Source organism: Poecilia reticulata, chromosome 5, assembly GCF_904066995.2.
Source record: "Poecilia reticulata chromosome 5, P_reticulata-male-v2, whole genome shotgun sequence".
NCBI classification, from domain to species: domain Eukaryota; kingdom Metazoa; phylum Chordata; class Actinopteri; order Cyprinodontiformes; family Poeciliidae; genus Poecilia; species Poecilia reticulata.
The window spans coordinates 19277525-19290816 of NC_088834.1; the positions used below are offsets into that span (position 1 = coordinate 19277525).

The window sequence follows — 13292 nt, forward strand, 5'->3', positions numbered from 1 at the left end:
ATGGGATAAAGTGAAGGAAATGAAAGAGTCTGTGATGCATGTGTTTGTGTGCGATTATGTGCAAATTATCGTGAGCTGTGGGTGGTCCTTGAAAGACGGCAGCGAAATTATATAAACTCTGCTGCCGGCGTCATGCTCTGGGGGTCACGATTACTTTTTGTAGGTGGTGTGAAGAACTCATTTTTTTATTGGCAGTAGGATATTCAGAAAGCGTGTATGTGCATAACGTTTATTTCCTGATAAGGTTTTAAATGATTTTTCTCTACTCTAAAGTCCTCAGGCGTGACTTTCCAACACGGACTTAAAAGTTAATCTCAAAAGTGTACACACCCCTAAAAAAAGGCCAGGATTATATGATGTAAATGGAGAGATTATGATGAATCATTTACAGACTATTCCCATCTTTAATTCAAAATTTGTCTTGTGTGTCTTCACTAATTAAGATGCATTTTGTTAAGAATACAAAATAGCCTGATTGCATAATCGTGCAGGAAGTTTTACTAATAACATATTGAAGTCTTGAGATGACACCTGTTGTTAATTTCAATGAAAATTAACAAACAAGACATAAAGCAGCCCTTTGTCAGTAGAATTTTCCTGACATTTGCATAAGTGTATTTCATTTTCTTCATAAACCAGGTAACAGCAAGTGTTTCTTAGCGCACTCCAGTATTTTATCGCTCACAAGTGGAGATGCTGTACAGCTGTGAGTCTTCAGAAATAAAGCCAGTAGTGTGGGATGACAGGAAGCGTCGGTGACTCATCATTGACGCAGTTCATGTTGAACGACTCTCCATACCACTAACAATATTTATGGACGAATTCAAGGTAGTGATTGATTTGAAGTGCTTCAAATTTCAACTATGCACCTCCTTCTCTTTGGAAATTATGTCTGATTCTTGTTTTTTCTACCGAATTGTACGCCAGCTGGCAGCACAATCCACATGACATCCTTACATCATTGCCTTCCAGGAGGGGGGCTGAGGTCAGAACCCCTCTGTTACAGCCCTGACAGCACAAGCAGTCACAGACTCTTGTGTTGGCTTCACTGGTTGAGGGAGTGATGCAATGTTTTACTGTTTGTCTATGAGTGCAAAAGTGTAAACAATTCTCAAAACAATATGTGTGACAAACTCTGCATATTGACAAGGTGCTTTTTACAGAGTATTAGTTTAGATGTTTTCAAAAACACGGACATTACAACACCTTTTTATTATTAACCTAACAGATTTGGGGTTTTTTTCATTAAAGATTAAGTTTGGAAATGATTTGTCACTCACTTGTTTTTTTACAGCACAGAAACCTGGCACATAAACACAGATGTGTAAACTTTTGAGATCCAAAATCTCAAATTGATGAACCAAACGCACATGACTCAGGGATTATCACCAACCGAAAACAGGATGTTGGTACTTCGATACGGTGTCATTTCTGAACGTTTTAAAGGCCAAACAATTGTGTCATAAAACTGGAGTGAAAGAGTCACCGATTTGTCAACGTGCTTCACTTTCAAAAATGGGAACAAAACAATGTAAAACGATAAAGACAATTTTTTTAGTCAGTAAATAATCTTGACATCAAAATCATGGAATTTTATTTGCAATGTTCCTGTCTAAGAGTGTAGTAAATTGATAATATAGATTTCACAGCTAATTTACTGTTTCACATGCATGTAATTAAAGTGATACTACTAAGATAAATGTAATACTTTTAAACCTTCATGTGAAGAAGGGTAACCACTAGTCTCTATTCGTCTCTATTAAAGATGTTAGTTAAGCTGCCATGCTGGTGTAAGTACCTACCCTTCTCTGGTCTGCCAACAGTTTCGGAGGCACGTTCTGATCCAGCTTCTGTATGCATTGAGTGGTTCAAGCATTGTAACACAAATACAGAGTTAATATTCATGCGGCACAGACACAACATTTCTCAGATTAATTACTACACAGTGCGCCTACCGGCTGTCACAAGTGGCCATGCAAAGATCTGCTGAGTACGCATTGCCATGCTTTTACAGCTAGATCAGAAACCAGGAAACGGCAAACATTCGAAACTATGAAAGGCGAGGTATTTATTGGATGCAAGATGCCCAATTAAACTATTTAATAAGGAAATGGTTAACCACATCTTTAGCTTGTTGAAATCAAGCCTCAGTTTCGGCCTAACATGGCAGTACGCACAGAATTAAATATACAAATGTAGGATCACAGGTTGACATGCTGAAAACAAAATATGAAGATGGAATGTAGAATAATATGTGAAGATGAAAATAGGACAGGGTGAACCATCAATGGGAAAAAGTTAGTCCCAATTCCAAAACAAATACTAACAGAGACAGTTGAGACAAAATCATGCACGTTTGGACAAACTCATCACTTCCACCATTTGACCTCACATGCATGCTTGTAGATTCTTCGAGGAGAACAATAATGAAAGCATTCAAAGAACGTACAGACTCCACACAGAAGGTTAACCAGGAAAAACAAGTCCTTAGATCTTGGCTTTCAGAAATATTTGTGCTGTCGTGTAAAGTATGTTCCCTAAAGGGAAAAGCAGTTTACAGCCATTTTGTCTTCCTCACTGGTTTCACATTCAAAGAACCTAAGTTTTGTTTTTCTTTTATTAAAGAATTTAACTCTTGTCATTAGCAAACATTAATCTTCCTGTCAGATTTTTAGATATATCTATTTTTTTTATTACACACCCGATATCCCACTTATCAGCTACATATAATAATTCATTTTGAACTCATGAAAGAAATAGTATGGATGATTAGTTAGTAATTTTCATCACAAAGCTCCTAAGTTAAAGTACCAATCAATGGAAAACAAGAATATGTAGATATCATTAAAAGATAATTCAATGACAAAATTTGCTATTGTACAAATGCATTTTTGGAGAGTATTTTGTTTTTTACTTAATTAACTTTGTCTTATATTAGTTAGTTACCTTAGTCTATATTTGCCACATTTGCTTATTTTTTTACACTTTATCTTATCTTTTAAAGTGCTATTTCTTTAGATTTATATGATTAATCCTCCCTTTTAGGAGCATCTCATTTATTTTTTAAGTATCTTATTTTGCTTGAGGTAATTTATCTTGATTTACATTAGTTTACTTTTAGCTTATTTTAGCTCATTAAGTTCACCAAATTCGATCTAATTCATATTATCTAATTTGCATAATTATAGCATTAAGACTAAATGCTTAATTAAGGCTTGGTGAAAAATTCACATCTTAAAAGTTTAAAAAATATATAACTTCATCATTTCATTGTTCATCACAAATAATAAAAAAAACATTATTGTTTTTAACTTTGAGGTTGCTTGTACAGACATACTGAAGCTACACAATTTAGCTAGTCCAAGAGACCTATAAACTACTTTTAAGGCTACAGAATTTATAATTAATGACAACAAAACAGATTATCACATAATCCAGCAGCTCAATTATATTTTGAAGACATGCAGAGTAATCATTTTAATTTACAGATTATATTCTGGGTGAAACTGCTACTTTGTCAAAGTTAGCATTGTTTTCTTGTCTTTTCTGTCTTCAGTGTTTTTACCACTCATTACTAAAGGCAGGCATTTTACCAAAATGTCAAATTCATCTTTTACAATTCAAGAACACAGCATCAACTGAGCAGAAACTGAAATCACACAGCAACTGTTAGGTAAGGTCATACATGAGTAATCAGAAAGTTAAGAAGTTTTGGTATGAGCCACGTTTCAGGGAATGTGCACAAACATCACATTTCAGAAGCATCAAATTAAGAGAATTTAGAGTTTTCTCATTTTAATTTTCCTCGCTTGCTCACCTGAAGACCGGTAACTTAGATTAAATATCATTTTAGCATATCCATATACCTGTATATTTATTGTACACCCACATGTCACTTGTAAAAGATGCTGCTTCTTATGCATTGTTATGTAAAATGCCGCATTAGGGGAGGCTAGAGAGGTGAGGGTAGAGGCAATGGGTGATTGGGTTAGAGTTACATAATCACGCCAAAAGAAACCAGGCCACGAAACCAATGACACAGAGCTGCTTACAGGGGCCATCTGTCACCAAAACACGGGATTATCACTGATGAAAGACAAAAAAATGCAGAAGAGTCACAGCAGAAGAGTCACAGAAGCCCAGTGTCCATGCTCTGACTAGATGGTGTCAGGGCCGCAATGTTTTGTAGGTTTTAGTGTTTACACCAAAGAGTCTTTGCACTGATAATTTCACTACACTAAGAACAGAAATGCAAGCAAAATGAAAGTGCAAGTATACAAAACACAACTGCAGTCAATATGTTAAGATGCGATAAGAGAGTCAAACCCAGCAAACATCACACAGCTGCTAAATTGTTCCAAAATCTAAAGTAATCCTAGTTACTCTCTCATTGGACATGTCCTAGCTTGACATTTGGTTACATTAATAAATATTATCCTCTAAAAGGTCTCAGAATCTTAAAGCATAGTGTCAGGACTGCCGTCACAATCCTTTTAACATTGCAGTTTGCGTGTAGTACAACGGTGAACTGCAAAAGCAGTCGTAAGCATACAACCACAAAGTTAGAAACTCTTCGAATTAATTAGTTTATAAACATTTGAAATGATAATCTGAGTATGATGCTGCAACTCCTCTAGTCGTGTATGTTTCTACGCTGCAAGTGTTGTTAAGACATTTGGCTGAACTGTTTTGCTCTGAGAAGCCCAGAGAAAAAGAAGAAGATATAATTAAGCTTTTGTTTTTAAATAAAGCATTGTTTTGTGGTACTACAATTATTCAAGAAAGAACCTCAAAAATGGAACTTGTCATTATGCTGGTGAATTAGACGAAATTATAACCAGAAGGGAACTCAGACAGCACAGTAATCCAACCCCAGACAGAAGACAGACAATTGTGCTTGCAAAAACATTTGTCTACACAGCCAACTAACATTTATTCACTTCCACTAAAGTTCAAAATAATAAAACTTAAACCTCAAAAACATCCTGTTTTTTTTTTGTTTTTTTTTTAGAGTTTATGCAACCATAACTGTTTTCAGTGTTGCTGCAATGTGATGTGACGCTTTTTAAAAATAGGTAGTAGTTACAAGATGGATTTTGTTGGCTCGTCTGTGTGGGTGGGGGCGCTAACGCAGACAGAGACAGAGCGAGAAAATGATAGTGAAGCAGGTGTAAAAGGCATTGAGGGAAACACGGAACATGCTCACATTAGGGCTTTTGAAGATATAAAATGCAAATGATGGCAATTTGAATTCTACACTATTATATTAATTTTGCTGGAATTTACCTCGGCTGACCATCAGTGTATCATGCAGTCTGACAATAAAATCAAACAAAGCTTTCTGTATTTTAGGTCAGTCAGGATTTCCAAAAATGTTTTATTTGTCAGATGCCAGAATAACTATGGCGATATCGTTTAACTTTCTTTAAATCTGTAAGTGTTCATAAATTGCAGTAATATCTGTAAAAGTTGCCTTTAAACTGTAAGACTTGGGTCAAACATTTTGGGTTTTCTTCCATGAGTTTCCAACAATAGTTTGCTAGAATATTGGCCAATTCCTACTGGAGTAACTGAGTCACTCCTAAACACACTTTTGTAACAAATTTGTTTGCATGGTTACAGTCATTGTCCGTTTGGAAGACCCATCTGTGACCATTCCTTAACTTCCTGGCTGATTTCTTTAGATGTTGCTTCAATATCTCCTTTCATCTTTCGTTAGGATGCCATTTTATGCAGTGCAAAACTCCCTCCTGTAGCAAAGCACCCACAAAACATGATGCTATCTCACTTATACTTTGCAGTTGGGATGTTGTTCTCAGTCCTGCAAGCTTTCCCCTCTTTCCTGCAAACGTAACAATGGTCATTGTGGCAAAATGCAGTAATTTTAGCTTAATCTGACCAAAAGAATAATATTTTTTTCCTTTAGTTCATCTGTGAGCTGAAATAAGGCTTTTTATGTTGCTTTTTGAGAAATGGCTGAGAGGTCTTTTAGCCCATCGTCATTATCATCTGGTCTCTGCTAGAGCTTTACCAAATTGTTTAAAGTTGCAGTAATCTTTTAATAAACCCCTGAATTTACAGAAAGTAACAAAAACTCCTGTTATTATAGCATTTAGCAAATAAAAACTTTTGGTAATTCTGTGAATTTCTAAGTATCTGGTTTCAACTATAGTTCACAACCTACTACAATTTTCTGTGTATAAACTAACACAGAATTTGACTAAAGCTTATCTAAAAAAATACAGACTTGCATTAAATTAATCAATTTAAGACTCTGCACATGTTCCAGTGAATGACGGCAAAATGAGACGTTGCACTGATGAAGAAAGTCAAACTTACACACAAATAACTGAAGCACACAGATCAGCTTTCAGCTGTTATTGCTCAAACAACACAAAGTTTGCACAAAAGAAAGCTTAAAAACTAATCAGTGAGCACCAGCTCTTTTAGAATCCAGAAGTTTATTATTAAGTCCTAAAGGAACAAGTTCAACGTAACCAGATCTTTAACACTGAGGACACAGAGTGCCATAGTTCAGCAGCAAAGATAAGGAGCTGATACACTATAATTTCTTACCAATCTATGGACATTATCTCTGTGTGACCACATCAAACTGCAGAGCAACATGTGGATCACAGCCGATATATGCAGCTAATCAACCCGGGCTTGACCACAAACACCACAGGGCAACCTCTCACAGCTCCCACATCCGCTGCAGCTAGTGAATTTTACTGAACTGGAATCTCCCCACGGCAAACCCCTGAGCAGTCTCACACCTTTCAGTTCCACTCTAGAGGAAACAAACGAGCGCACGCACACATTAACACGAAGAGCGCCTTCCACTTTGTTTCTTCTGAAAGTGCAAAAATAAACATATCTCTGCATCTCCGCAGCGTGAGACTGAGTCATCTTTAAAGCGGGGATCAATGACGCAAAGAACTGGGGTTTACCACTCTTTTTGCTTGTTTTATGCGTATAAAAACAGCGGCTAAATTAAAAGACCGCGGTCTCTCGTTTTCATTTCAGCTGACCTACTTTGTCGAACCAGAGTTGTAAAAATTTTTTTGTCCTGACCAGAGAGGCTGCGGCCCAGCTGCGAGCGTGCATGAGGGTAAATTTACTGGCTGGATGAATATAAAAAAAATAAAAATAAAGCCAACAATGAACAACGTGAGGCATGAAATGGATCAGAAATAGTTGCTGTTAACATAAAAGGCCTGCACAATTACTTTGGGAGCAACAAAGCCATGTGAGGAGGGCATCTTGAGAGGAAGAACGAGTCCTGAGTCCTTCTGGTTCTTGCGTAACTCAGAGAGCAGCAAGTCTAACTGCTAATCGCCTCACTGACATTTAGCAGCGGTGTGGGACACACGAAAACAAGGTCAAAAATACATCTACAGTACGAGGTAGAAAATAATGACTGAATCATTTGTTGCCAGGCAGGGCCTAATTACAGTGCCTCCCAAAAGTATTTACACCCCCTTGTTTCCCACATTGTCATGTTACAAAGACAGATGGGATGTTACAACTATAATGTTTAATCTGGTTTTTATTTTATTTTATATGATCACACAACACAAAGTAATGCGTAATTGTGAAGTGCCAAAAATGACAGAAGTCTGGTATGCCTTTGTATTCAACTCTATATTAGTCTGACACCCAAAAATAAAATCCATTACAACCAATTGAACTCCAATTGAACTGCTTCGTGATGGCATTAGAGGTTAGAGAGCATTTAGGCAAGGATAAAGTTGTAGAAGCAGTTACGGTTTAAAACAACGTCCCAATGTCTGAACCTCTCGGCGGACACTGTTCGATCAGTCACCCAAAGAGGGAAACGCTACCCGACTGCTGTTTACTTAAACCGGAAGGCCTGGTGACTCAGAATTAATCAAATACGTAGGAGTACTCTGAAGCATCTGTAGAGATAGACAGCTCAGGTTTAACTTTGAGTCATGCACTCTTCAAATCTATTTTTTACAGAGAGGATAATGAAAAAGAGTTATTGAAAGGAAAGCCATATGAAAACACATGGACATCCCTAAGGCACCATGCCTTAGGGATGTTTACCTCAGAGAAGCCAGTCAGAGTTGATAAAAAAAGGTGGATTAACAAATTTGAGCTGAACAAAAGATTTTGCAGTCCAAGACAAAAGAAAAGCATGCAAACACCTCACACACCCCACACCTAAAAGATCAGCAGGGGAGACAAAAGCTAAGTATGCATTTTCATATCACACCCACAGAAACATTCACAGCCAACTTAATTAGGTTTAGACAAAGTAGGTGTTGTTGAAACGGCATGAAGAAGGGTGTGAATGGAAGCGAAGTAGTATTTCAGGTAGTTCGAAAACTGTGTTAGAGAGATGTATTGGGGGCAAAAGGGCAAAACAGAATAAGGGGGGTTTAGCTCATTGAGAGGTAAAGTGTTGTCTTACATCACATTGAGTTTTCTTCTAAGGACAATGAATGCAACGCTTGACAGGAAAGACTCCTGCAAACACTTCTCTATCCCACCCCTAACCCTGCCTTTATATACACAGGTGTGCACACACTTGCACACATACAACAAGTGGGTAAACAGCTCCTCCACACTTTTATTGGCAATTACTGTTGAAGGTCGCACATCAGCGGCGGGGCTGAGTTCCAGGAAAAAAAAAAAAAAAAAAAAAGCCTGGTTCTTATGTAACCTCAGCCCAGAGTTGGCAGACACCCAGGAATCGTGCAGCTTGCAGGAAAGGGAAACTAGGACACAGCCTCAATGACTGCAACAGTCCCTCACATTCATTACTTTCAGGCATACATATGTGCACAGTCACAGTGCCCCCTGCTGGCACCGTAAGTGGATAAAGAGGAAACGCCACACACACACACGCACACACACACACACACACACACACACACACACCCCCCCCCACACACACACACACACACACAGATGGGATGTTGGTAAAACCGCCTTTTTAGAGGATAAAAATGGGATATGGTTTCTGTGGTTTTACTTTCTCTCCTGTAGTTTCTGCAGGAACAGGCGTCAGGTTATGTGATGACGTGCAAATGCAAATTGTAAAAAATGCAAAACCAGGCAAAAGTATTCACAACCCTTGGATTTTTCCACACTTAAGTAGGATTTTTTTGTGAGCGCAAAATTGTGCATAGATGCAAAGTGGAAGAAAACTGAAGAAAAACGAAAAAGTTTTCTATGAATAAAATGCCAGTGTGCAAAGTGCTTTTGTATTTGACCCAGAAGGGAGAGTGTCAGAGAACAACGTGAATAAAAAGCTCCGTCTGTTCTGGAGAAGAGAAAAAGGAGAAGTGTCGCAGGGCGGAAGTATTTTAACAGAAAATATGTTAAAACTGGTTTAAAACTCTCTTGATTATGTTTTAAATTGACTTACCTTTGAAACCTAAGCACCAAGTATCACAAATTGCATTTCCATAATATGATAAACAATTTCAGACACATCAGCCGTCAGTGTGAAAACAGTGAACAGACACATATGCACCTCTGCCACCTGGCCCAGCTAAACAGAGCTCCACCTCAGTGTTTGTAATAACCCAGCTTTACTGAGCAACACACACATCAGCCACAACACACACCTAACACCTCCAGCACACAGTTCTTTTTTTCTTTTTTTTGGTAAAGGCTGCAGCAGGTGTCAATACCAGAGCTGCTCTGCCCCATATTTGCTACCATCTGTGCCCAGAGAACCACCACTAACAACAGTGCAGCTACAGAACAGCTGAAGATGTTGCACAGACACAACAGACAGAGGCTCAGGGGGAACAGGGGCAGGACTTAAAGAAAAAGAATGACAACCTTAGGCATTTCCATCTCATCATCAAAGGCCCTGAGCTGAAAGAGAACAGAAGGTTTAAAGAGTTATATAACAATGCAGGAAAGAGGAAGTTTGCACTGAGGGCAATAATACAGCATGGCGTGCTTGTTAGGTGAGCTAAGGGTTGCTGAAAAGATCCAGAAGCTCACAGAGGTTTGGAGGGTTTTCTAAGTGGACATTAACTAAAAGAAGTCACTTCTTTTCATATTATTAACTGCTTAAGAGAAATGTGATGAAATATGTTTGTGTTTCTTAATCCATTCCATAATTCAATTGTATGAAGGTGTCACGCCACAGTTTGCTGCCTCATATTGCCGCTTCCGTGCAAAGCCCTGTGGAAGAAATGGTCTCTTTCATGTCTCTTTCATGTGAGTCTGCAGAGAAACCTTGGGCCCAAGAAATAAACTTAAGTTGGAAGAAAATCAAATCATCATTTATTATCACGATAAAGTGTGAAAAACTAAAGAATTATGTCAACAATAAAAACTGACATTGTCTTCCAATATTAAAGCCTCAAACAGGAAGACCTTGAAAAATACACAACACTTAAAGCTGTATCTATAGACTGATTAGGCATAACATTATGACCACTGCCTGTCAAAGCAAAGGAACCTTCTTTTATCTCATTCAGCATCGTGTCACTTCCTTCTCCTGACATGATGAGCGGAGAAAGCAGACAACTTAAGGGGCCATTTAGTGTAATATGAACACATAATAATCAAACTGATGTGATGTGTTTTGTTAGCTTTATGCCAGCAAATAATTTGCATTGCAAAGAACTGATCATGTTACCGACTTCTGATACGAAGTTTGTCAAACCAGTTTAGCCAAGTTTCTGTCATGATAATCAAACATCGACAGTAATTGTGTTGAAGCACAAGCAATGAAATATGCAGGATATAGGCTCTTGAGGACTGGAGTCGGACAACCTTGACTTATTATTTGCACCCATGAGAGTCATGCCACAGTAAAGCTGCAGAGACATTTGTGTATCCAGTGCTTTGTCAGAGACAGTTGTTGTGATGGAAAATAGGGAACCGAATAAATGCAAGGTGAATGGTCATAATTTGGAGAGGACCATCAGTGTATAAATAATCTAAAGTAGATGGTGAGTAATAAGGTTTATGATTGCAAACCATTTTACTTCAGAGAAGAGTATGTTACCTTCTCTCCATAACCTCGGTCCTTTGTCATCATTTCTCGAAGCGTTTGCAGAACTTTGATGCACAGTTTCTCTTCATTTTCTTCCAACAGTTGTTTGGTATGTTTGATCAGCCTGCACACACACACACATCAGATATAAGGTCTCAGCAGCACTTCACAAATCATGTTATAAATCACAAAGCTGACTGCACTGCTTACTTGCATATAAACCCTCCGCTCTCACACTTTTTGCGTGAGTCGGTGTTCTCAGGGAAGAGCAGCTCAGGCCGATGCAGCACATCCACCAGGACGGACAGCTCAGCCTGGACGAGTGGACGCAGGCGGTCCTCAAGAGCCGATACAATGTCCTACAAAAGAGACAAGCGCATGTCCTTAATGTCTGTCCTTAACTGGTGTGAGTTAAATTCAAACATCCCCAGATGTTACCTGCAGCCTCTCAATAATATTCCTGTAGTCCCTCGACACAGTCACCACCGATTCTCTGCGAGCCGACAGGTGCGAGTTGCGAACAGAGAGCCTCCAGCTAATGGCGGTCCTCTGCACGATGTTGTTGGATCTCACAAACAGGTTGTTGACCTGGTTGTCCAGGTCCACTGGGATGGCTATGGCTCTGCTTTTGGCTGGTCGGTACAGAGAAATGCATTTTATGTCTGCTACCAGTTGTGCATTCAAATAATTTAAGGTAAGCCTCGAAAAAGAGAGAAAATCTCACCAACGTCAGAGAGCACCTTGATGCAGGTTTCAACAGAGCCCTTCTGGCCTGAGCCCAACCAGTAGCAATGGTAGACTCTGAAGACCGCCTGCAACAGCTGCACAAAGACAGGCTGTCTGGTCTGAAAGGAAAACACCAGAGAATACAAAAAAACAGCTCAGTGTCTTCATGTCCTTTTTAATGAGCTTGTCTGGAGCAAAAGAAATAGATCCCCATCAACATAAAAGTCTCCCACGTTTCCTCGTGTACAGTGGTTCCCAAACATTTCAACTTCTGAAGTAATTACAACAAAAACAGCCAAATGATACACCAATACATTGGCTTTAAACCAGAATCAGTGATTTTATTAAAAAAAATAATTATATGAAGACAATAAAAACATTTTTTTAAAAAACAGAAAAGCAGATTTGAAAAGTGTGTTTATTACCTGCCTAAATGTTATTTTCAAAATATACCTTTAATCTGATAAAGAAAAAAAAAGCCTCCTTGAAACACATTCTAATTTAGTGAATATGACTAGTATTTGTAGATTTTTTTGTGAGGAAGGGAAAGATTTATGCAGAAGACAGTTCAAACATCAATCTAACCCTAAAACAGAGCTTTATTGTGCTTATTAAAGAAATCTGTAGCAGGTGGCCAGAGCTTTGCAAAATCGGTGATTGGAAATTATCTACAAAATCTCTGATCGGTGATGCTATTATTTCCTCTCAAAAGAAATCAGAGTTTATTTTCAAATGATTTCTTGAGATCCTCTCCAAGTTTGGGAACCACTGCTTCATTGCACCAACAGTGTTTTAATATCCAACACCCCTTTTCAAAAGTCAATAAGCAAGAGTGAGAGAAGTTATGGTTAGGTCGGCATGCTGACACAGTTTGAAGTAAATTTATTTTCCTGGACACACACGAATCCCACAGCAGACACTTATTCATATTTCACCCAGTGACAGTAAAGCTGTACTGTACTTCACAAAACCAATTAATGACAAGGAAAATATTTTTTGTTTTGCATCCCACAAAAAAGTTTTGCACTTTTCGTTATTTCCCTGCTAAAGAAATTTACTATACCTGCAAACTTTTCTTCAGACGTGTATCCTGTAGCAAAGGTAAACAATTCATGAAGAAGCAAACAAAAAATAAACTAAGGGGGAAAAAAATAAATAAATAAGGTTCTGTGGACACACAAGGCATCCCACAGACTGGAGGGCCAATTTATTAAAATAGAATATGGAAGTAAAAAAAAAAACATCATCAATTAAAGCAGAAAAGTTTTCAAACTATTTCATCTGCGAAAGACCTTGGAACCAGGTGCAACTTGCCACCATTCACTGTGGGTCTCAAGTGTAAGTCAGACAGTCAGGCAGGCAGTCAAAAAGGTGCTCTGGCCTGACTTTCTTCAATAGCAACATCAAGATTATTTAACCAGATTTCTTATTGAGTTTGGAACACACTGCATTTGGAGAACTAAATGAACATATATTTGCAAAGCAGAGTATCGCAAGCATAAGTTTTTTTAAATTTTTTTAATCAATAATCAATGTTTTAGTGACAGTTTAAAGTTTCAACTAAAATACAAATTTG

At 38.1% G+C, this 13292-nt stretch overlaps 1 protein-coding gene across 6 annotated transcripts in view; it reads right to left on the reverse strand.

Annotated features, from left to right (window-relative positions):
* Positions 1–13292, reverse strand: part of LOC103465353 (inositol 1,4,5-trisphosphate-gated calcium channel ITPR1-like) — an 87103-nt gene that overhangs the window by 37495 nt on the left and 36316 nt on the right. For 2 of the 6 annotated variants that reach the window (XM_017304779.2, XM_017304776.2), the window contains 7 exons: positions 12780–12806; positions 11715–11835; positions 11429–11622; positions 11201–11349; positions 11003–11114; positions 9820–9855; positions 1803–1850 (listed from right to left, as the gene is read on the reverse strand). In XM_017304779.2, the coding sequence (XP_017160268.1) occupies positions 1803–1850; positions 9820–9855; positions 11003–11114; positions 11201–11349; positions 11429–11622; positions 11715–11835; positions 12780–12806 (687 nt within the window). The remainder of the gene's footprint in view (positions 1–1802; positions 1851–9819; positions 9856–11002; positions 11115–11200; positions 11350–11428; positions 11623–11714; positions 11836–12779; positions 12807–13292) is intronic. The other 4 variants (XM_017304780.2, XM_017304777.2, XM_017304784.2 and 1 more) reach the window with 2 other exon arrangements.